At 36.4% G+C, this 26,713-nt stretch overlaps 1 protein-coding gene across 2 annotated transcripts in view; it reads left to right on the forward strand.

The window, feature by feature from the left end:
* Nucleotides 1-26,713, forward strand: part of LOC128858295 (tyramine/octopamine receptor-like) — a 153,254-nt gene that overhangs the window by 46,570 nt on the left and 79,971 nt on the right. For both annotated transcript variants that reach the window (XM_054094447.1, XM_054094446.1), the window contains exons 2-3: nucleotides 5,279-5,479; nucleotides 18,046-18,531. In XM_054094447.1, the coding sequence (XP_053950422.1) occupies nucleotides 5,279-5,479; nucleotides 18,046-18,531 (687 nt within the window). The remainder of the gene's footprint in view (nucleotides 1-5,278; nucleotides 5,480-18,045; nucleotides 18,532-26,713) is intronic.

Consider the following 26,713-nt stretch of genomic DNA (forward strand, 5'->3'; position numbering starts at 1 on the left):
ATTATGTGCTGCAATTTTGCAGCGTTCTTTATACACTCCTAAATATAAGCGAATAAAACCAAGCCATTTAAAAACACAAAAACCGCAAAATTGTTAACTTTCCATTCGTTGCGGTCGATAGCCGCGGAAAGAAAAAACGAGAGCAACGAGAATGCTGTCGCCCTATCAATATAATACGGCGAAATATTTTTTTGCGGAAAGCAAAACGATGTTTCAATATACGTTTTTGCTCGACATCGAACATCAGAAAGCCACTTCAGATCATTATTGAAAAATTGTAATAAAATTAAGTTTCGAACTGCAACAAATCAAAAACGACTAAACCGATTAGAGTACGGTTTTTGCCATAAAACTTTGCATTAAAAAAAAGCTATTTGTATGTGTGTTCGCTGAGCGTCAACTCCTCTTCCACAGCGGAAATGAGCTGAAAAAGTGGAAAAGCAAATGTGAAAAATGTATGCCCTCTGAATTCTGTACGTGTAGGTTTTCGTTGTATTACCCACTACTCTTTCAAATATATTACTTTGCCTTGAGCGCAAGGCAGCGCCATTAAATAAAGCAAAAACAAACAAAAAATGTGGAAAATTTCTAACTCCATTATGAAAATAAATCGGTTTTTAAGTAATTGAAATGAATTTAGAATTCCCCTCGGACACCTTTATTGCATTTTGAGCTTTGCAGCTCAATTCAAGATTTTTCACGTTAACATATAATAATTGTAGATGAAACAAATACTAGGTTGTTCAATAAGTTTTGCGGTTCAATAAAAAAAACACAACTTTATGGTTTGAAATGCGCTTTATTATTCAGTATAGTCTCCCTGGACATCAATACATTTGTAACAACGAGATTCAAATTTATGAACTCCATCCCTGAAATGAGAATCTGGAAGGGCTGCAACAAACGCTTTCACAGCTGACCTCATTATTTGATGAAATGAAAAGCGCTTTCAACGCATGATTTTCTTAGGCCTGGAAACAGATGTCGCTAGGGGCCAAATATGGTGAATACGGAGAATGATCCAACAATTCGAATTTTAATTGATGGGTTTTCGCCATTGTCAGAATGTTCTTGTGACGCGGTGCATTGTCCTGCTGAAAAAGAATTTTTTTCGTAAACTTGGTATTTCCTTCAGCTGGTCGAAAAGTTTAAAACAATATTCCAAATTTGTTGTTTTACCAGTTTTCAAGTAATCCACAAACAAATTCAACAAAATTCTTTTCACATCCCAATACACTGATGTTCTTGGCCTTCGTGGCTGATTTCTGGACCCGAACTCATTTCGAAGCCGAAGAACCAGGTTCAACCCACTTTTTAGCCCCTTGATTTGATTTCAGATTATGGTGGTAGACCCAAGTCTCATCCGTAGGGATGAATCAACGCACAAAACCCATTTTTTTCTTTAGCAAACGCTCTAAACGTTGCTGAGAAGGCCTCATTCGAAAGTGTTTTTGTTCCATTGTTAGCGGATGCGGCACACATTGTGCACCCAGCTCTCGGAAACCCAATAATTCAGTCAAAATATTGCTCTCACTGCAAATGGGATGCCTAGGGCTTCTACTAAATCTTTTTCCTGTATTTTTTTACAATTTCTGGTGCTTGGACGTCCTTGACGTAGGTCGTCTTCAAGGCTTGTACGACCACGTTTGAATTCAGCAATCTACCTTTCTATTGCACTAATTGATGACGAAAAGTCCATATACACCTACAGCATTCGTTCACAAATGTCCGTTGCTTTTAAATCTTGAAAAATAAAAATTCAATTAGTGCGCGATACTTGATTTTGTCCATTGCAGAAAATACTGTGGCACGTCGATACTAAACACACTGACATAACAGGAGAAAATTTAGGCTATTAGCAATGCCCTCTCCTATCGAACCGCAAAACTTATTGAACAACCTGGTAGTCACAATAACATTTATTTTATTTTTAAAAGCTTGCAATAAATTATCAAAATTATCATAAGAAAAAGTGCAACACTAGCATTACGGTTTTCAGCTGAAATATACTACGTATTACCGGTTTTTTAGATTTAACTTCATTACACTTCACTCCTAAAGGGCACTAAAATTCGACTTAAAGAAATATTTAAACATTTGTTTATAAACTCTCACAGTCGAATTCAACGAACCACACAAATTATTGTTTATCCGCGTTTGCTTCTTGCTTTTCTACTTTTGGCAATTGTCATAAATAATGCCATTATCTGTCTATAAATTTTTGGGTAAATTTATTATCCAGTATTCAGGCATTCCACCTTACGTTTTGTTTATACGCCATTTCTTTGTTTGCCTTATATACCTATGACCGTTGGTGTTGTGATAATGCAAATAATTCTTGCTTATGGACATTTATTACAAAATCTACTGGGAAATAAACATAATTTTAGATTATCCTTAGGTTTGGTTAGTGATTTGTTGGCTTGCCGTTTATTCACCAAATATTCCTTTAGCATTAAAAGGCAGATTTAATCTTAGCAGTTGTTGCTTTCAGTTCAAAAATTTATTTTTTTCGTCCTTGAAAGAAAACTTAAATGCCATTCATGCCTTTACTGCTTTGCCAATGGATTTGTGTAATAGTTTTTGTGATTAATAGTGATTTTTTTCGAAATTGCTCTAAAATTTAAACTCATTTCGACAATAATTTCGTGTTGCACACATAATTATTCCTCATAGAGCGACAATTTAGTGGTTATGCAGTAGAATATTCACAATTCGTGTAAAGAAGTGTAAAGAAGTTTCACGCATTTCACTTGACAATCAAACTCAGAGAATACAGTCGACACAGTGCAACGCTAACCTGATGTGAAACCCCCTTCGTGGAAGACGTTCGAAAGAGTTAAAAACGACAATGGCTTCATTTTACAGAAAAAGTTTTTTGTTAGCATTAAAGCAATTTTGAAACCAAGATTTTCATTGGAAAACGACTATAATTATATTGTAGAAAGTAGGTAGGCATTCCGGGGAAACCGTCTTAGATACTTAAAAACATTATTATTTAAGTAATTTTTGATTAATTTTCGATGTACAAAATGCAGCTGTGTTCGAAATATTGAATTTTTATATTTTTAATTCGCTTCTCCCCCAGACTTTTTCTGAACTAATTTTTAGTTAAAGTCATCAACATACGATTTTTCATTAAGTGTTTGTGAAATAGAAAACAGGGTGGTCAAGTCGAAATCAATTATAATGAATAAAAAGTTTGAATTCTTAAGTTTTTTGCTTTCGTCAAACAGTTTTGCAATTATCTTCTTTTTATGAAATTTTACCTTCCACTAGTTGAGCCGACAATCCGCCTTAAGATTGCTTCTTTAATTTAAGTATTGATCCTGCTTGCACAGCTAGAAAAACGTACTAGTTTTTAATTTAATAATATCCTACAATCTCAGGAGTAGATGCTAATGCACACTTTCATGTCTGGGGCAGTTCAAACACAAACGAACCTCGTGAGTCAATCTCTGAATTCGTTATAGGTAACAATCATCAGATTGGTAACCTAGGAGTATCAGCTACTAGGAGGGAAGTTCTAGACATCATGTGTGTACAAAAGCAAGGGACACAACTCTTAAAAAACTATTGTCCACAGACATTCCTGGACCTTTTCAGACCATACGCATTTAGTGTACAGTATTTTAATTCCAACTAAGCTGTGCAAGCCGGTTGTAAACCTTAGACGCACAAATTGGTGAATGATGGAAACAATATTTACCAGCAATCTCTCTGGCTCGACATACCTAATTAACTCTGAGCTACAGCTTGACTTAAATGTTAATGAAGCGACTTCGGTATTTCAATAAACAGCGGAAGCAGGTTGTCCTCCGTGGGCAAGAAAAGGGAAGCCGAAAAGTTCATGGTTGTCCACTGATATAGCAAACCGGAGAAGGGAATGCAGAAGTAAGTTTAATGAAGCTAGGAAAAGTAATTCGTAGGACGCATATAAAGACTGCCAACGCAGATTTTTGTTTGTCACAAAGGCGGCAACAAAATCGTCTTGAAGAGACTTATGCCAAAATATAGAAAGCGCTTCCGAGACCAGCAGGCTCCCAGAATATATATCAATGACCCCTACCAACACTCGCGATTTAATGAAGAAATATGAAAATTGGACAACCAATAGTGAAGAAACATTGGAATTACAAATGTAGACACATTTCAAAAATAGCAGAACTCGCAGAACGGATCGTTTAAAAAAAAATCAAAATTGAAAAAGAATCATGCGAAAATTATTTATTTAAAAAATTATCTAACGTAATAAAAATTAGTTCGCACTTCCATTGAATTTAATTTTGAATATTCGGCTAAAATTTCTAGTCAATTGGTGATTGTTTGAGTTATGAACGGGGCTGACTTAAAAAGTGCTGCAGCGAGAAAAACACGTCGGTACGGTGCGCATCGAACTGACGAAAGCTAAGCTAAGTACAGGTATTCGACAATTTGTCTACCTTAATATTTCAAGTATGTCAGTTTGAAAGTGTTAAAGCATCTTTTAAGTAAAAATATATCGATTTAGTTATGTCTTCTTCTTCTTCTTCTTCTTGATTTGTGCGGCAACCGCTTAAGAGGTCCCGGTGGTCTAGAAAAATTAGGGAAAACTCAGGGTATTTTCAGGAATTTTTTTTTTACAATAAAAAAAATGAAAAACGATTTTAAATTTTTTAGGCTTTTGGTTTAACTTCTTTTTTTTCATTTTCATAATTTTAAAAATGGCGCTGAAGTTGACCCTCCCCAAAAATTGGACCAGAACGGTGTTGTATATTTTGGCTCTTCTACATACACAAAACTAAAAAAAAATATTAATCAGTATGACCGTAGCTATGTCCCGTACTAGAAAAAAAATGACAGAATTGCTCGGTTTTGAATTTGACACTCTAAAAATCAGGGTTTTTTCAGGCGGTTTCATGGAAATAGGCGGAGCACAAAGCAATAAATACATAAGCACATTTGGTTATAAAAACTTTCTATATTATTTTTTAAATTTACTTCTATTATCTAAAATATTTCTTCATTTTAAAATGCACCATGTCTGTATTATATTTGTAGAACGTATTTTATAAGCCTTTTGAAATTTTAGGTAAAACTTCCAAATAGTAGACACACATATTAATATAATGTAGTTGGATCCACTACAACTGTCCTTATCTTCTTTACTGCTACTTCAAATAAATAAATATCTCACATTTTTCAATAATAATAACAGCAATAAAGCTACAAAAAATTTAATCACTTACGCATTTCTTTGTGCAATTTCTTTCTCTTTCCATATTCAACTGACAAGCAGCTGCCTCCGTAGCGGTTTCATCGTGGACACTCGTTGCAATCTCTTGCGAACGTTATTATGCAATTTGTCATCCGCTACGATCAAGGACATGGCAAACAATTAATCATGCGTACCGTATTATTGGGTTTATTTGGTTTGGCAGCATCATTTGTATGACCCCAATTGCGATTTTCAGTCAATTAATACCAACAAGTCGGCAAGGTGGGTGTAAAAAACGCGATAAAATAATTTATCTTATCTGCAGATATATTTTATTTCATTCAATTTCATGCCAATATATGCGTATGCAATCAATCGTATCTTGCTAATATTTTTTTACTAGGTCTGCGAGACATATTTCCCCAATGCTATTGGTTATTATGTAAATGTAATAAAGACGTTTTTTGTGCAAAACTTTCGGAAATTCTGTGGTGCACTCCTCCACCAAAATTTCTATCTAAGTACTCTTTAACTGAGGCTATTTTACTTTTCTCATGCACAAATATCTTTCCCCGTGCTCATTAAATCTATTTTAAATCTACCTGATTTACAAATAAACGTCAGTAGTTTATTGGGTTTTAAAGATTGCAGATGTTCATCTTTCAACTCGTCTCTTTCAAAAGCCTTGTACATAATCTGTCACTTTAGCAGTATTCCCTGTACATGTATTATTACACTGCGTTACAAAAACGAACTTTTTTTCTGTCCCATGAACCAAATATACTTTTTCGGAAAAGGGAGAAAAAATAAAAATACACGTGTATCGGCGATTTTCATGTACACGTCAGAATTTTTTTTTTTATATAAAATATAGAGCTCGTAGTCCACCTGTGTGAAAAACTTTGGATACATTTTTAACCCTTTTTCCGTGATCCAATCGCGCTGAATTTCTGCAGGCAGACTCGTGGAAATGTTTTTATTATGTAAAATTAAAAAAATAAAAATTTTATCAATTCTCAGATTTTCTTGAATTTTTTTTTCTAAAAAAACAATTTTTTTTCTAAACTTTCGGCATAACTTGAAGGGACTAAAAATTTTTAAACAACTTATTAACCTTTAATTTATTGTTTCACACTCTGTGCCGTTTGTTACAGAGAACAGCCGAACTCTTTGCATCACGCTCTAAGCAGTGGAATATAGTGGCGGCTGATTTTAAAATAACAGCCGCTCGTGATCGACGTAGCAGTACTCCATATGACCAATTTTTTAAATTGCTCGAAGATCGGGAAAAAAACCTGACTTATTGTTGTGATATTGATTCCATGTTTGAAAAAATTGGTTACCCTCATATTTCAGAGGAGTGGCGACTCTTCATCGATGCATCGGTCAACAGCCTTAAAGTAGTGCTGCTTCATATCGGTAACAAACATCCAGCTGTCCCGATCGCATATGCCACCAACCTCAAAGAAACATACGAAGGCATGGAATTAATATTACAGCTGATAAACCACCAAGTGGTCGGATTACTCATGGGTGTTAAGCGTGGCTTTCCAACCCACCAGTGTTTTTTGTGTACATGGGAAGGTCGCAAAAGATATCAGCATTACACTGAATTTAAGTGGAAACCGCGAACATGCTACAAAGTAGGCGTAGAAAGTATAGAAAATCTACCATTAGTGCAGCCATCTCAAATCATTTTGCCATCACTACACATTAAGCTCGGTGTCGTATCAAATTTTGTTAAAAAACTGGATCGTGAGGGCGAGGCGATTGCAAGTCTGCGCAATATTTTTCCGAAACTGAGCGGCGCAAAGATTCATGCAGGTATTTTTTTTACGAAGGCTTTTAGTAACTTTATTTTTTTTATGATGTGTATAATTTAAGGTGTTTTTAGTGGTCCGCAGATAAAAAAAATAGTTGCAAGTTATGAATTTTCATCAAAATTGAATGCTATCGAACAACGTGCATGGAAAGGCACAGTTGCCGGTATTGAGCAGTTTCTTGGCAACAAACGAGCTGACAATTATAAAAATATTGTTGCAGAAATGATTTCGGCATATGGCGAAATGGGCATTTAATGTCGCTAAAGATCCATTTCCTTCACAATCATTTAGATTGTTTCCCTGGTGATTTAGGATCTTGTAGCGATGAACATGGCGAAAGGACATCAGGACATCAGGACATTGCGGCTATTGAAAAGCGCTTTAAAGGACAAGACATTGCGCATATGCCTGGCGAATACTGTTGGTCTATTTGTCGCGATACTGACACAAACGCAAAAATAAAAGGACTAAGTTTCTTTAAAAGCATTAAAATTTTTAATGTAACAATTTTTATTTTAATATAATAAAATTAATAAAAAAAATTCGGGGTTTTATATCTCTATTGTAATGCGGAGTGAAATACCTTTCTTTTGATACCCACATCGGCATATCTTATGCAATTTTTTTTTTAATTTCGAACAGGTGGCAACCCTGTGAAACATTGTCAGTGCCTAGGTGAAAAGTCTATCTGTGTGCCCAATTTCATTCAAATCCGTTAAGCTAATCCTGAGATCGTGTGGCTATACAGATATGCATACAAGAATTGCTCGTTTAAAGTTATAAAATACAAAAAAAAAATTGTGACGTGTACATGAAAATCGCCGATACACGTTATTTTTATTTTTTATCCCCTTTCCGAAAAAGTATATTTGGTTCATAGGACAGAATGTGTGTAACGTGGTGTTATTATTATTGTTTGTTAGCGCGCCACTTTGGCCGACACAATAAAATTCTCTTAGGATCGATTCGTGGTTTTAATGATTTATTTCCGATCAACTGTTGTGAATTCATCGTGCTGGCTTCGTTTCCAAGATCCTATGGGTCGCCGTCTACGGCGTCAGCCTTGTGGATTCAAGTCTGAGGAAGTTCTGCTGATGTCCGTCCCAAATTTTTGCAAAGTATGAGTATTATCATTTCGAGGTTTTTTCCTATTCCGATCCTAAATAAGCAAAGCTGTTGGCGATTACGTTTTCAAAGGGCCTGTTGTTGATATTTAAAGATAAAAGAGACATTAAAATGATAAGTACAATTCATTCTGCTGAAGTAGTACCGACTGGAAAGTATAATAGAAAAACTGAAGAGAATATTGTGAAACCACTCTGCATCATAAAATACAACCAATTCTTGAAGAGTGTTGATCGTGCAGATCAATACCTTTCCTATTATTCTATCATACGAAAAACAACCAAATGGACCAAAAAGGCAGCACTATATATAATGAATATTGCAGTATTTAACAGCTTTGTAATATACAAAGCGATAAATGTAAATAAAAAAAAATTGTGTATACAAAATATTTATTAGCAGTTGCGAGGGCCTGGTTAACTTAAAAAGTTGATGAAATGCAGCCCACAACATCACGAGCTACTGGTCCAACTTCAACACCACCTGGTAGATTGTCTGGTGACATAAAAAAACACACCCTGGAGACAATAAAGCCAACAAAGAATAAAAAATATCCCACAATAATATGTCTAGGATGTAAAACACATGGGATAAGGAGCGAAACACGATATGTCTGCAAATTCTGTGAAGTACCGTTACACAAAGGAAGCTGTTTCACCGAATATTATACTAAAAAAAGATACTAATACTTTTTATGTACAACTTCTGAAAATTTCTATAAAATATAATAGTTACAAAAAATATTATCGCAGTTTTTATGCATACGGGGTTGCCCATATTCAACGGACCCATGTGTTTTTTTTAAATCAAAGAAAAACACAATTTGTTTGATGTTGACGATAATATTAATTTTATTTGGTTCAAGTAGATTTGTTGACATCACTTTTTGAATATGATATCTCTCAAATGGCCGTCTTGAGCCTGTACGGCGTATGTGCCCGTTTTGCAGCATTTTCCATAGTTTTAGCTAACATTTCGGCTGGAATAGCGGCTATTTCCTCACGGATGTTGTTCTTGAGCTCTTCTATGGTCTTTGGCTTATTAATATAAACCTTTGATTTTAAATATCCCCACAAGGAGAAGTCAGGTGGCGTTAAATCGGCGAACGCGGTGGCCAGTCAAAATCGCCATTTTTCGACATCAAACGACGAGGAAAAAATTTCTTCAAAAAATCGATTGTGGTGCGAGCTGTGCATGGTGGAGCACCGTCTTGTTGAAACCAGAACTGCCTCATACGCTTTCGACGAATAATAGGCATCACAATTTTCTTCTTTTCTTCTTTTCACAATTGACTTCTTTTGTTGAATGTAAATTTCAACAATTTGGGAGCGCTCGCGTGGCGTGTACTGTTCCATGGTAAAAATCTGCTTGGACTGACGCTTCCAACGCGGTATGTCATTAAGCGATCTGACGTCTCTGTCAAAAAGATACAGGGTTGCCAGATGGGTCCGTCGAATATGGGCAACCCTGTATATGTTCAAATATCTTTACATTGCTAAAATACCCCGATTTCTATGAAAATTTAAGGAGCAATAGCACGATCCGAATGTGTTAAGAATCTAAAATTCAACTGGCTTTTGCTTGCTTCGGGTGAGAAGCTCATCATCATGCACCCAGTGCGTGGGATGATTCTAAGGCCGCGAATAAACAAGGTTTGAAGCTTCTTTGGTTTTTGCAACGGTCGCAACCCATATTTCACAACCATATAGGAGTACTGGTTTACCTTGGAGTTGAAAATCCTTAGCTTTGTTTTCGTGTTTAGCTGTTTGCAATAACATATACTTTTCAGTGAGGCAAAGGATGATCTGACTTTATTTATTCTTGCATGTTCGTGAATGTGTGGGGAGTGTTTATGCTGCTACAAAAACAACCAAAAATTATCAGCAACAGTTCATTCATTTGACGTTTTAAGCCAGTCACATACAACTCTGCAACATAACAATTGAATTAGAGGTGCTATAGCCATAATCATATAAAACAGCACTTCTAACCAAACTTATGCACAACACTGCATTCGATTACTGGTTCCGTACAATAATACCACAACCATAACCATAAATACCATTGCATTTTGGCTTTTCGCCGAAACTATAACAGCAGATTGATTATTTTTCGCTACACTGCAGCAAAGAGGGACACATGTTTGCTTGTATTGCGGGTGTTTTTTTTACCAGAAATTTATTAATCGTTTAACATACCTAAAAAAAGTCAAAAATTAAAAACTGAAAATTTTATATGCTGTTGAAGTGGGGGTCTAAAAAAATAGCGCGATAAACTTGTCATGATTGCAAATTTCCCAATGATCTGAAAAAAAAATTAAATAGATTATTAATTTAGTGGTATGCCACTATCGTACTAACTAAGAAAAACTAAATAGAAAAAAAAAAATTGCTAAATTACGGCTGTCCGAAAAATAGTACATGTTTTCCTTTTTTTCTTTGACATTTCTGAATTTTTTAAAAAGAGTCAACAAATTTTATTTTATTGAAATAATACTTTATACGAGCAATAGAGTATAGAGATATGTATTGAGAAGACTCACACCAAATTTCAAATTAATCGATTCAGTAGAACTTGATATATCATGTCAAACGTTTTGAAAAATGTAGTTTCGAAAAAACGCGTTTAAAGTTCTCAGACAAGATGGATCGGAATCGATGCCATGCCACCAAAAAAGCTAGAAGTCATGAAATAATAGAAATTTTAAAAAATTCTTTTAATGACATATTCTTAAATGTCTAAACTTTGAAAATATGCAAAAAAAAAATCGATTTTTTTTTCAAAATTCTACACTAGAATACCCCCGTATGCCAGTCTACAGAGACTTTATTTAATGCTACAAATATTATATGTTAAGATTAGACTCAGGTATATTAACATTTCGTTTCCAATGGAAAGCATATACTGTTTAAACAAAAAGTAATGGGGGCTACTATGTTCTATGTTCAACTTAAGAAATTACAAATGATCGATATCAGTCGTCAGCCATCAGAGCCGTTTTCGATTTTTCCCTTAGTTTATTTCGGCTGTTAAAACTCCGAAATTATTCCCCGTAGTGATTTTTTGACTCCATTAAACATAAAAAAATCGCATAGAGGCAGATCCATGCCTGCTTGATTGTATTCCTTTCGTTCTTGGTCAAAAATTTACGGATACTGATGGCAATGTGCAACGGTGCCTGGGCATGGTGGAATATCCACGAGCTCTTTTCCCACAAATCCTATCTATTTTGCGAATTAAAAAAAAAATAAATAATTGGCGCGTACACTTCTGTTAGGTGTTTGGCCGAGCTCCTCCTCCTATTTGTGGTGTGCGTCTTGATGTTCTTCCACAAATGGAGGGACCTACTGTTTCAAGCCGACTCCGAACGGCAGATATTTTTATGAGGAGCTTTTTCATGGCAGAAATACACTCGGAGGTTTGCCATTGCCTATTTTGCGAATTGCTTTCACGTAAAAGTCAAATAACGCTCAATAATAATCTTTATTAATGGTAAAATTCTTAAATTAAAATTCTGGCAAAAATTCTTAATGTACAATACCGCTGTAATCCATAAAAACCGTGAACATCGCTTTCTTAGTTTACTCGGAGCTCTCCACTCACTCGCTTGATGTCTGGATAGCGTGTTGTACTCATAAACCCACCTACTCGAAAACCCACCACGTTTTATGAGTGTAGGGTGGGATTCACTCTTTGAAATCATGTCTTTGGCGATTTCAACTGGTCCTTTTTCTGCTCCTTTGGGACCAACTTGCAGCAATACGGCACGAACCCAAATCATTAATTGCAATGCCCTGAATCGATCCGTTAGTAAGGTTCGAGTCCTCGGCCAGCTCTCTTGTGGTTAATAAGCGATTATTGATCAACTTTTCTTTCACTTCATTAAAGTTTTCATTAGTTTTCGATCTCAACCGTCTCACGATCCTTCAGCCACTCCTAACGGCTGTTTTCTTTATAGTGTCATTACAGTAGCAGTTTTCCAAAATTTCTAAGGTTTTCGCACCATTGAACAGGTACAGTTTTCTTAACGAGCCTCTAACAGGCGAACGTTTTTGATTTTATCACGAATCCTTCGAAGCACACGCTATTCTGGTATCTGTAGTCGCTGAAGGCTTAAATGATGGCAAATGTGGCTAAACTGTATGTACAACACCTAACTTTTTATTACGACCGGCGATACTTCGAGTTTTCGAGTTCTCGCTGGGTTCATTGGAAGTTACAGCAGCATCGACAGAAGCGACGGCAAATACGGAGCAACGACATAATGTTATAACATATGTACCGCATGAGTACTTAATTTCCACGCAATTTACTGCAAATTTCAACTTTGCTTCCGTCGAATTAATGCGACCAACTATTTCTAAAATGAATGCGAATGTATAATACTAAATATCATATATTTTTTTCTCAATAAAATAAACTTACGTCTCCTTGCATTGTAGCGCCGTTAATTGCTCTATTCATTTAAAAGCGAAAAAAGGCAGAACACAAGGAATTGTTCAATCGAATAAATCGTGTTGCGTTTGACATTTTCTCGTGCAGTAGGTGTTACCTTGCTCCGTAAAGGCAATGAAAAAAGCTATACGCTATAGACCCCCATTGATGCTGTGAAAGTAAAGAGTGGACTTCATTGCTTCTCAACTCTTGCTAATTTGTTCCGAGTGAATATTTATTGTCTTCTAAACTGAATCAAAGCTAACATCGACACTCGCACTTAATCACACAAGAGCCTCGCTGTGTGCAAAGAAAGAAGAATGAGCTTGTGTAGGAGTTTAATAGATACCTACACATTTAGAAGTCCTAATTTGTGGCAGAGAAAATATTAATAGTCACATTATGTCCCGTAAAACGAAGTGCGATAGATTTATTGTAATTGATGCTTTGAAAAACAATGGAATTACATAATTGTTTGAGCGATATGTGATGAGGAACAGTGCTCTTGTCTTTAATATAGTTTAATATATAAGATATAATTTTGTATAAACGCGTTTGTAATACCTTATTTAATAAAAAAAATAGAAGCTGAGCAGATATATTTTTGTAAATTTTGTTTTGAAATTCAACTAGCGATGCAATCAACAGATAATAACGACAGACGGGACGAGACTGATTCCATTAAGTCAGGCAATAAGTTCGTTGCATTTTTTACCGAAATCTTTTATTTAATCAAATACAACAATTGCATCTATAAGTTAATCAATTATATAGATATTCGCCGTTGCTGTTTACAACCTCTTCCCACCTCTCGACCAAGTCATTGACGCCGTTACGCTAAAAATCACCTGGTCTGGTGTCATATTGTTTGACAGGGGGCGAAAAAGATGGTAATCGGTCGGTCCATTCGAGCTCTTGGAGTGCGGTTTTGACTTTGTTGTTGCTTATGCAACGTGGAGTCTGGCGTTCTTGTGAAGGAGTACGATTTGACCATGTCCATCAGGTATTTTCAGTCGAATAGCCTCATTCACGTGGTGTAGATGGGCAATGTAGAGCTCCTTATTTAACACGGCATTCTTTTCGAACATTTCCCAGTGCACAATGCCCTCTCAGTCCCACCAAACACATATCATAGTCTTCTTTGGATGAAGATCCGGCTGGACTCTCGGCTTCGACGTATTGTCCGGAGCCACACACTTCTTTCTTTGTTTCATATTGATGTATAGGCATCATTTCTCATCTCTCGCGGGGTTAATAACCGCGTGTTGCTCGATGGCGGGCGAGATGCTGAGAAGCAATTTGAAGGCAACTTTCTTTGTTTTTTTTTTCGATCAACTCGTAAAGCACTCAGGATCCCAGTTATTCACGCTTTCTCAATGAAGATGATTGAGAATCGTTTCATGAGCGAAGTTAATTTTTTCTGCCAATTCACGACTGGTTTGGCGACCGTTCTGCTTCAAAAGTGATTTAAGACATTCTTCATCGAATTCAAAAGGCCTTCGCAGCGGGACGTGCCATCGACGTCAAGATCGCTATTTTTGAACTTTGCAAACCATTCCGTGCAATAGACTCACCTATGACACCTTCTCCATACACGTCGCAAATGTCCGTTCGGCAGCTTTTTTACCCTCGATAAAAAGCAAAGAAGAGCAGATGTCGAAAATGTTAACTTTTGCCCCCTGGGTATTTCGTATCTAAGCCTCAGAACTATTAAAAAAAAAAAAAATCAGAAACAAAATTAACTTAGTTTTGTACAGCAGAAAGGGTTCTATCAAATGAATACTTACTTTTTGCCGAACAGTAACCAAATGTTTTTAAAATAAAAGAAAATATAAACACGCGATAAACTTATTCCCCAACCTAATATATAAGTTTTTTCGTAGTAATTATGAGTGACAAAAAATTAAATCTTCAAAGACTTTTGCTGTGAGACTTAAATGTCTTTGGAAAATAAGCGGGATATATTATTTTAAGACTTCCGAGACTTTTATGGTGAGACTTAAATTATAAAAGTCTTTTGATAGTAGTTGTTGGTGGGATACTTTTTTTAAACTTGCAGTATTTTTTTTAACGCATGAATCATTTAACGCCAGAACAATGCTTACAACTTGTGCAAATTTACTTTGTAAAAACAATCTGTTTGAAGTTCATAGAGCACTGGCTGAAATGAGGTAGAAGCTCGACTTTCCAAAAATTAATTATCGCCGATATTTGGTTACAATAAGGCTGTACAACTCGCCATACAGCGCGCTTAGCAATCGATTTATTGCAATATTCAAGCCACCATTTACGTCATACGGAAAAAAATTATTGGAAAAAGTAATCCAAAATTGGACTGATCGAATGGACAATGTAACTCATAGTTGCGGCACACATATGCCGGATATCATATGCAAAAACTAAATGCGATGAAATGATCTATCAAATTGTAGAAAAAGCCTACATTTTAGGCCTACTCATAATTACCATGAAAGTAAAGTCTTTCGAAAATTTCTATGATATTTTTAAATCTGAACTATCAAATAACTATTATTCTGTGCATCTGCGTAAGATGTATCTATTTCGGTATTCATTTAATTCAATTTGGTTACCTTTTCCCAAATTATCCACACAAAAATATAAAATAGTAATTATTTGTTGATTAACAAAATAAGTAAATGACTTCCTAACCGATTGCTGGTGTACCTAAGTATTCGACCACCAGTCTGAATACTCTGCGTATATCTGTACAAAGTACGAGGACCATCAAACCACAAAGTCAGCTATAAGTGGGCTTTTATTACCATAAAATAGCATAGATAAGTTCAATATATACTGTCTCTTGCGGTGGCTATTTAAATTCGTTTGCCTCTTACTCACTTCTTATTCAAATTGCCTGCAAACAAAAGAAATTAGCTTTCTGCCTTTCAATGGCATTTATACTTATACACGTGCGCACAACAAAAACATGAGACCATAGAACATTGACAACAAATGTCTTGGCATCTGTTGAGCTGGTACTTACTTATTTAAAAATGTATTTATAACGGGTGTTTTTTTAAATGTAAATATAATTTTAAGTAAGAAAAGGCAAAAATTAGTTACATTAGCAATCACTGCAGCACTCACTGATCGTGGGGTAGAACCGTACTAGCCAGGCTTCATTGGCAAATTCTAAATAGCAGAATGATTGAAGTGAATCTAGAAGAATTGATACTTAGGAGATTGGCGAGTAGAGGTGGAGTCCTTTCACCGTTTTCATGAAACGCAGTTGTAAATAAACTTATGTTAATACTGGAATCGGTGGGTTGTAAGGTGATAACTTACGCTGTCTCTGGTAAATTGTATCTACAATAAGATACCTAATACTAAATGATCTAGATATACTTTCTAGATGGGCAGAAAAGTGTGGTCTAGGAGTCAACCCAGGCAAAATACAACTTATATTGTTCACTTGGCAATACAGAATCCCTCAGCTATATTAATTCCAATTATGCTCAAGAGGGAAGCTCTTGTGATTTCGGAAGAAACCAAGTACTTGGGACTAACAATAGGTAGGAAATTGACTTGGAAGCCAAACATCTTAGAAAGAGTTAGGAAAGCGAGCCTAGCTTTTTATGCCTGTAAGAGAGCTTTAGGTAAGACCTGTGGAATTAAATCTAAGGTTGTTCATTGGCTTTATACTGCTGTGATCAGAGCCATTCTTCTATGTGGAAATGTTGTCTGATGGTGTGCTATGCAATTAAAAACTTATTTTAATTTATTGAATAAGGGGCAGAGATGAACAGAATTAGCAATATATGGCGTCATGACAATCACGCCATCCATGGCTTTAGACCTCATGCTACATCTGGCACCCCTAGATATCTTCTGCAATACTCAGGGGCCTGTTCCGCTTTAAAGCTCAGAGGGAGCTCACAATGGAAAGCTGTGGCACATGGGCATTCAACCATCGTAGACTCCTATACGGATATACCCATATCTGCATTCTATCAGACAGCCTAGATACCTTACGGGCCCTGGATGCATTCCCAATAACATCAAGGAGTGTCTTACGTTGTCGCTAATATCTTAATGAGATGGCCAAACAATATCGTATCATCTTATGCTGGATTCCAGGCCACAGATATATACCAGGGAACTGACAAACTTGCAAGAGAAGGTACCTGTATGCCAGACATAAATAATTTTATGGGGGTACCTCTCGCAACTTGTAAGCTTCTTGTTATGGACGCACTAATCAATTCTGTAAATCAAAGATTGATTAATGCCAATACCTGTGAAATTGCTAGGCTAGCATGGCCAAGGCTAAATCTGCATCTGCCCAATAAAATTATAAAATTGAGTAGACTTCAAATTAGGGCTTTTGTAGGGGCCCCGCATGAATTCTGTCGTAATTCAATAATTCAAGCATAACCCGATATTTAAGATCCTTAAGAGCTTTATGAGCTTTACGACGACATAGACATAGCCCAGCGAATAAAGATCCAGTGGCTACGTTGGCTGGGTCATGTCGTCCGAATGGATACAAACTCTCCGGCTTTGAAAATATTCGATGCGGTACCAGCTGGTGGTAGCAGAGGAAGAGGAAGGCCTCCTCTGCGTTGGAAAGATCAGGTGGAGAAGGACTTGGCTGCACTTGGTGTGTCCAATTGGCACCGGTTAGCACGAGAAAGAAACGACTGCCGGACTTTGTTAAGCTCGGCCAAAATCGTGTAAGCGGTTATCGCCCCAATTAAGAAGAAGAAGAAGAGCTTTGTCCAAAGGTCAGGATGGTTCAGTTAGGAAGGGGAAATGTAGCTCAGCCCCTGCGGCTCACAATGGACCCATTTCGTGGACTAAGTGGCATCGCTGTCTCTTAGTGCGATGCGGCTGCGAAACCTAACCTAACCTAACATAACCAATGTATGGACTGAATTTGCTCGAAAATTGCAATAGATTTAAAATTATAAATAATTTTAGGCACATGTGTACCCAAACTCAACCCTTTGAACTAACTTTTCTAGCATAATCAGTCCTCCTTCGCCCTCATTGGGTTTCATGTCGTGTCTGATTTTATAACGACTTCTTGTTCCCTAAAACTTTATGATGGCTGCACAAGATATGCGGCATGCTACACAGTCTTTTTGAAACTTATAGGATTTAGTAGATTTGTAAATTTTTGCGACTTTTACGATCCCGTGATTTTCGGGATCTCGTCAGTGCAATCCCAGAATCCCGAATGAAACTCTCTCACTTTTCACTTGCGAACCGTGCTTAACAGATTCTTCTATTGAAAACTCTATGCATCTAAAAACAAAAAAGTACCCATTACATTATTCAAATTAGAGCACTAATAATTTAATTTCAATTTTCGCTAATATCTTTACGACATAATAAACGAAAACCACACCCACTTCCACGTTTTCATATTTGTATTGTCTACCTTTTATTAATTTCTATTCATTGCATTCATTAATATACTTGTTTTTTGCTATCCTCTGACAGGCTTACGCAAATGTCGCGAACAATGGCCCGAGGACACCATTGCGTATGAGCGCTCCTACAACATTTTTTTAGACTTAGCACTGCTTGTGCTGCCGCTGTTTATACTATGCGTTGCCTACATACTCATCACACGCACCCTCTATGTGGGTATGCGCGCCGAACGTGCTTTAATTTTTGGCGGATATGCCACTAGCAACACACCAGTCAAACAGCACGTTGGCACTTCATTACCAGCAATTTCCACCGTGACTGGGGAGAATGCAGCAACAGCAACCACGGCACTTCCGCCATCCGTACTAAGAAGTTTTAATTTAAAGATGTCACTTCGCTGTCATCGGAAGCCAGCTAGCGTGGGTAGCGGTGCTATTAGGAGTGATGGCCAAGATATAGTTAGTGAAATGCAAAGTGATATGGGGTATCATCAACATCGCCACCACCAGCACGAGCAGCAGCAGCGCCAGCAAGAACAACAATTAAAATACTATGGTGAGTGGACTCTTTCTCGTATGCAAAATTATACAATATAAAGCTGAAACTCAAGTGAGTGACAAAGATTCAAATTCGGGGGCTTGTAAATGCCGCAAGCATTATTGTGCTTCCGGCATCTTAGGTCAATTAATGTCAACTGCAAACGTTTTTTTGAAAAATACGACACACACTGACTACAAAGACATATGCAAGAAATATTTGGATATAAAAAATTACTTTTTGTTAAAAATTTGTGGAATTTTTTTTTCTTAAAGTTAAATATTTTAAGTGCTTTTTAACATAATTATATTTTTTTTTAACTCTTTAGGATTAAATGAGCTTTTGAGAAATTTGTTTCGAAAATTTTTCAATATTTTGTTAATTATTTTTGAGAATTTTTTTTTGTCATTTTTGGGATTTTTTTTTTTTTCTTTGGGGGTACCTCAGATTCGGAAATTCCACTATAAAACTGTTAGAGATCCCTGAGCTTAATCTCAGCTAATAATGCAAATAGTTAGCAAACAATCTGAAGGGGAGTGTTTCTCAAAGATTACAAGAAAAAAACATTTCAAAAATAACAAAAATGTCAAAGAATTCTGAAAATTTTTGAACAAAATATTTAAAAATTTTCGAAAAAAAAAGATCTCAAAAGTATATTTTATCCCGAAAAAATTAAAAAATTTATACAAATGTTCAATAGCACTGAAAATATTCCACTTTAAGGAACTCTACACGAAAATTTTCTGTCTATACTATAAAGGTGGGACGCAATGTGTGTACGTTGTCGAAACGACAACATTAAATGACGTAAAAATGTTTATAAAGCGTTTTTCAGTAAGTGAGCTTCAACTTTTTTTTTGAATAAAACACAAACGGTTTGACCTTTTTAACTATTTTTTTTTATTATCGAGTTTGAACATTTACGTTTAAGTAAATTCGATTTCATTTGCATAAGCACCGCGTGTACGTTTTACGAAGTCCAATCGTTGAACCCAATTTTCGACCACTCTTTTGCATATATCGGCCGAAATTCCAGCAATTTCGCGTTCAATATTGGCTCTGAGCTCACAAATCGTCGCCGGCTTGTTACTGTAGGCCAATGACGTCACATAACCCCAAATAAAATAGTCAAGAGGCGTCAAATCACACGAGCGCGGCGGCCATTCGACCGGTCCATTTCAGGAAATAATGCGCTCATCGAACTTACTCTTCAACAAATCAATTGTAGCGTGTGCTGTGTGGCTTGTGGCCCCGTCCTGTTGAAACCACATGTCGTCTAAGTCCATACCATTCAATTGCGGCCAAAAATAATCGTTTATCATGTCGCGGTATCGATTTCCATTCACAGTAACGTGGCGATCGTTCTCGTCAACGAAAAAATATGGGCCAATTACGCCGCCGGCATGTAAACTGCACCAAACAGTGATTTTTTCGGGATGCAACGGTGCCACATGAATCACGTGTGGATTGCTTTCTGCCGAGTAACGCATATTTTGCTTGTTGACAAAGGCATTGAGCCAAAAGTGAGCTTCATCACTGAATGGACCGTAAAATGGCCGTAATGCTCTTAAAGTAGCAGCAACAGAACGATTATTTTCATAAAAAATTTGCACGATTTGCAATCGTTGCTCAAGTGTGTAGCGTTCCATGATGAAATGTTTACTAATGAAGTTTACAAATGACAAGCGAAAAATAAAAAATATTGCGTCGTTCGCCCTCCCTATCGGAAAAAAGTTGAAGCGCACCTATTGAAAAACGCCTTACATTTATATTTTCACCCAATGAAGGTTATAGGCATGTTTTTATGCTGGAACTCCCTTCCCATAGCCCCCAGGCAGCGCCACCACTCTCATTCGTCACTAATAATCGAGTATTTGCTTAAATTTCATCTAAAAAATCTTAGTTTTTCCTATTTCCCACTATTTATAGCACACTCTAGACTTCATAATCCGCATAAGCTGTTCAACTATGACCCAAATTACCCAAATAGAAAATTAATAAAAATAATTTTGCTTGATATTTTTCTGATTGGTTGTTTTGATTTTATTCAACGAGGCATAGCAACGGATGCAGGGTATTGTAATATTATGGTTATTAATAAAAAATTGTTTTCTATGAAATTATTGTTTGTAATTCTTTTATATAGGTACATATCCTAAATCCCTCAAAACTACTCCTACGCGAGCGGGGCCGCGGTTTAAAGCTAGTATTGAATAAGTCTCAAAATTTTGAAATTTGTTTCAGCTCACTTATTATATTTTAGCCAATGATTCAATAATACACTGTTGTGTTGAGTTTTACAAGTGCTTTCGGATACTACTTAATCCATTGATGCAATTTTGAAGTAAGAAAAAAAGGGCATAACCTTATCCCCTTTCTGAAAAGGTAGTGAAATTTGAAAAAGGTCGATGTAAAAAAGGACGCATTGTAGATTTGTCACATATGTGTCTAGTTACCGAACTCTTTATATATTAAATTTAAGAATATTTTTGTTTGTAAATCCTTAATTTTGTAATATTTCACAAATTTGATATGAATTTTTTCAGGTTTTACAAAGACGAATATGACAAACAATTGTGTTAGCCAAAGCCATACAAAACTAAAATACTCCTTAACTAAGTATTTTGAACTTGATTGTTAGATTTTGCCAATTTGTGCAATTTTCTGTACGATTCGCAAAAGGTTTTTCAACGTATATCTTAAAAACTATAAACTTCCCGCAGAACAGATATTTTTTCCATTCTCTGAAGACGAATGTTAGGTTAGGTTATACTGGCTGGCCGAAGCCACACAGAGACCATTTTGGTCCATAGCGATACCAGATCGGAGTCCTATTTAGCGAAATTATGCATCACTCAAGATGAGCTTACTATTCGCGAATCTTAGGGGTCGCTCAAGATCCAGTTCAGGGATCAATTCTAACCTTTCAAAGCTGAGAGCGCCCAGGTAGCATAGTTAAGAAGTTTAAATGCCGACGCCTCGTTTGTAGCCTCACAGCTGAGTATGCAGTTCGATTTGCTGCATACAGATCAATCGACGTTAGGTTCAAAATAGCCTCGAAAGCTGCCGTTGGAGTTGATTTCAAAGCTCTCGTAATGCAAAGCGCGGAGAGTCGTTGAACTTTCACCAATGGCTTGAGATATGCTTTCTTCCTTACCGCTTTCGGTCACACCAATATGCTATATATTGTAGTAATATAGTTCTAACAATTGCAGTGTAGCACCAGTGCATAAGAACGTTCCCACGACAGTCGGTTCTACGTAACCGGAACGACCCGGATTTATATCCGGCCAAGGACTGTCACTTCAGCAGCTTTCCTCGTATATGCACGGGGAATGTTTATGTTGTTACAATAACAACAACAACAGCGGGGCCCGCGTATAAAGCATTCGTAGCCTTCTTCACCCTCTCCTCACCATGGGATTTCCACGTAAATTTATTGCCCACTATTACTCCTAGGTACTTGGTGCAGGATTTCAGCTATAGAGAGATGCCGTCGAGCGAGGGTAATGTCCATGCTGGAACTTTATACTTCTTTATAAAGTGTAGTAAGTCCGTTTTTTCATCATTGACGCTCAGACCAGCATTGCTGCCTCAGTTGCGTATTGTTTTAAGAGCGTCGCTCATTAGAGCACTTAGCGTAGATAGGCACCTCCCTTTAATAACTATAGCAATGGAATCTGCATTTGCAAAGACCAATGTTAATTTATGTATGAATGGAGGCCGTTTGCTGGCCATAGATTTAGTTATATTTCAATTCCACTTCTAAAGCAGTAATGCTTGCCAAATTTTTAGCAAAAGTTTTCATTTCTTTGGTTTTGAGTATTTTTTCTTTGGAATGAGCACTGAAATGAAAAGTAGCTTTTCCAAGAGGACATTTATTAAGTAGTTCCAGATGGCCGGCACAGGGGGAAATTCAAGCATCTTACATCAACTTTAATTATTGCTTCATGCGTTTAGTTTACAATTTCCGGAAAAATATAGGACAGTGTCTAAGCAAAATAAATATTTTACAAATTCTAAATTTTAAAACAGCGAAAAGTCTTCTGCTGGGGTATCCAAAATATTTGCATTTTTTGACCTAAATTCGTAATAAAGGGTTTTTCAATAAGGGCGGGTAGATGTTGAAATTGAATAAAATGGCGTTTACTATGTGACAGGTAGCGCCATCCTGCTGGTACCACATGTCATCTAGGTCCATATGGTTCAATATGGGCCATAAGAAATTGGAAGGGCCACCACGTCTACCGAAAAATGGGGGCAATGCGCGCAACGTTTGCGTTAATGAGCACTCAATTGAATAATAAACAAAATATTTGACAGATGTCACCAAAACAAAACGGCTGCCACAGGGCTCCAAAATCGACCCGCGCCAATTGAAAACCCCTTTATATATAATTCGTTTGTTGTACGAAATTCTTATACTGAGGATCTAATATGCACAGTTTAATAAAAGACCCATAGTGATGGCTCATAAAATTAACATTTGATTGCTGGCCTTTTTAAACTGTCTCATCTTCAAAACTACTACGGCGAATTTTGAATGAGTTTACGGATGTAACTTGAGTCTAGCCTACTGTAGTATAACGGCTTTATTGTGCCAAAATCAGTGCACAAACAAAGGTATCTTAATTGTGCTACCCATTCAGCCTCTGCCCATGATTTTCACTGACCAAATTTCACGTTTTTTCACAAAATCACCAGCAATGTACATACGAGGTGTGTTCAAAGAATAAGTCGAAGTTTCATTTTTCTCAACAAATATTCATTTATTTATCAATTTCCCTCAAAGTATATCCCTCAGATATAATTCACGCCAACGTTTTTTCCAATCCTCAAAGCAGTCCTGATATGCACTTTTTGATATGCCCTTGAGCTCTCTCAGCGATTCGGTTTTTATCTCCCCAATTGTTGCAAAACGCCGTCCTTGCATGATTCTCTGCAATCTTGGGAACAGGAAAAAGTCGCAGGGCGCCAAGTCTGGTGAATACGGTGGATGAGGTATGATAACGGTGTTTTGTTTGTCCAAATAATTTCTCACAAGAAAAGGTGATTCAAAAGCCATTCATTTTTTTCCACAATTCAGTGCGTTTTTTTTGGTTCTGCTTCACGCAAACAGCGCATAACTTCAAGGTAATATTCTTTATTTACAGTATGAGCTTGTGGTAAGAACTCCTGATGCACTACGCCATTGTAATGGAAGAAAACAGTGAGCAAAACCTTGACATTATCGAACTTGCCGTTCTTTGTTTGGTCTTGACTCGCCTAGACTCTTCCATTGGGACGATTGGACTTTGATTTAGATATCATAATCCTATACCCATTGCTCGTCACCATTTTTGAACTTTTTAAGGGGGGAGCCTGGTGTATAAGGTAAAAAAATAAATTTTTTTTTTCGTTTTAAGGGATTCCTAATATATTTCAAATTATTCACACAAAGTTACAGAGCCTAATTCTCAATATTTCCGTAGATACAAAGCCAAAGGTAGGCGAGCGTTAGGTAGTTACGCTGTGACCGGACAGCTATAGTACAAACTTTTCTTCTTTTCTCGACTTTTCATTTTTATGATTTCTTTGAATTGGCGTACATGAATGAAACAAAAAACTAATGACACTTTTGAAATAAATCATAGCTTGTTCCCTTCAGTATTAAATTCTCTTCCATTTGAACTAACGAAATCGATAAAAAAAAAATTTCAAGATTTTTATACCAAGTTGAATTAAATTTTTTTTTATAGAAAGGCATTTTTCTCTTTAAGACCTCCAAAAAATTGAAATTTTGGAATTTCTCTCAGTTTTCTTAGTTCATCTAGAATAAAAAATCATGATAATTAGAAATCCATTTGAATTTTTTGCTTTAGATAATAATTACGAGCTGTATCTGTACGCCAGTTGGAAACTCCAGCGTTGCAGCGCTCTACTACAATAATTTCTATGTTAAACATTTTTTTCAACTTATTTTAACCAGTCCAAAAATTGTTTATACTTTTTAAATGTTCATTAAAAGATAGAAAAAACTTTGCAATGCTAAATTTATTTTTTCCTTAAAAAAAAATTGCAAGGAGATGCAATTTTTAGACCTCATAAACCAGGCTCCCCCCTTAAGCAAATCTGGATCATCGCAGACGTCATTCAACAATTCCTGAGCGATGCTCGTGAGACGTTGGTTTTGGTCAAAATTCAGCAATTTTGAAACGAACTTGACATGCCGAATTTCCGAAAAAATTGCATGGCATGAGCCAGCCGATATGCCGACATCCTCAGCAACTTCTCTAATTGTGATTCGACGATTCTCTATAACACTTCACTTTCTCAACATTTGCATCCGGTTATTGATGTGCTGGGGCGTCCAGTGCGAGCGTCGTCATTCACATCTTCTCGACCTTTTGTGAAAAGCTTGTAAAAATTGTTTTGGCTCAGAGTACGTATGCCACTGGCAACGTTTGTTTCTGAGGACTTAATTTCATTTTTTATAGAAAATTTGATGCAACTTCCTTGATCCATTTTTATCGATAGCAGAAAATCGCCGAACACGCAAAACTCTTGTCTTATATATGCCTATCACAAAGAAACTAAACATTCTATATTGCTAAAACCGTCAACATATCTGCGATACGAGTGTACCAACATAAAAAGAAATAATAATCGAAAGTCGAATGTACGCAGCACGCGAAATTTGCAAATTTACCATATTTTTTGAACACACCTCGTACATGCCATCCTAATGAAGTCATCCATGTATGAGGCAAAAAAGTGTACTACAAAATATGGAGAGACAGACAATATGAATATGAAGGAGCCAACACAATGGTGTATATGTAAAAAAATTAAAAATAAAAACTTACGTTACTTTTTTGGCCTCAAACATGCTGATTTTGCAATATGTATGTACACCCAATACAATTTCGTTTATATTTTATGTATATGAAAACCAGAGCAAAGCAAAATGGCTATGCTTTTCTGATTTATCCCCGGAAATGGCACATTTGTATGATATGGCATGCAATAAACTGCCATGCCAAATGCACAACAGAGAATGTATCTGCAGCAAGGCTCATGTGAATTCATGCCTTGATGAGTTAAATTTTATGCATCAGCATGAGGTCAAGAGGTAGAATAAATCACAACATTGTACTTGAGGTTTTTAAATAATCAGTTAAATGTAGAGAAGTAAAAAAAAAAAAAATAATTGGCGCGTACACTTCTGTTAGGTGTTTGGCCGAGCTCCTTTTCCTATTTGTGGTGTGCGTCTTGATGTTGTTCCACAAATGGAGCGACCTACAGTTTCAAGCCGACTCCGAACGGCAGATATTTTTATGAGGAGCGTTTTCATGGCAGAAATACACTCGGAGGTTTGCCATTGCCTGCCGAGGGGCGACCGCTATTAGAAAAATGTTTTTCTTTTTCTTTTAATTTTGCTTTCATCGAGATTCGAACCAACGACCTCTCTGTGAATTCCGATTGGTAATCACGCACCAACCCATTCGGCTACGGCTAAAGATTTGTGTAAAAGAACTTTAACTTTATATACCAATTGTGATATTATTTTATTTAGAATTAAAAAACTAAAAAATAAAATAAATGTCGTCTACATTTTAACATGAGTCTCTCTCGCAGCTAGAGCTTTCTCTGTAACGCGTATTATCAGAGCGCATTGACAATAACAAACATCTAGTGACAAAACCATGTACGTAAATAAAATAAATAAATAAACTATAATATAATAATATTGTGTTGTGTACTAAATTTAAAAAAAATGCAATCAATTTGTGTGATGAAGACCTCTAAAAATCCGGAAAGCTATGCTAAAAGCATGTTTGCCCAGACGTAATTACTGGACTCCACTTCAATTGCTTACTGATAAAAATATGAACACTCATTTCGACGATCAAGTCGAAAATTCAATTCTTGTAAATAATTTCATTCCCCCGATCAAAGCGCTGGCACAAAATAGTGCTACCGTTCAAAAATTAGATGAGTACAATAAAATAACCAGCTATGTGGTTAAGACGATCTCACATGGGCTACAAATTATTTGTGAAACAAGCGGTTAATTAAAACATAGCTTGAAGATAATAAGCCAATTCTTTTCACATAATCAAAAAGAAAATCGCCCGTTTAACGTAGGGCTTGGGGATCTTGACAATAGATCCTGTGAATATATCAAAAACGAACTTATCCATATGGTTGTAAGTACCAA

This window comes from Anastrepha ludens, chromosome 3 (assembly GCF_028408465.1).
Source record: "Anastrepha ludens isolate Willacy chromosome 3, idAnaLude1.1, whole genome shotgun sequence".
In the NCBI taxonomy this organism is placed as follows: Eukaryota; Metazoa; Arthropoda; class Insecta; order Diptera; family Tephritidae; genus Anastrepha; species Anastrepha ludens.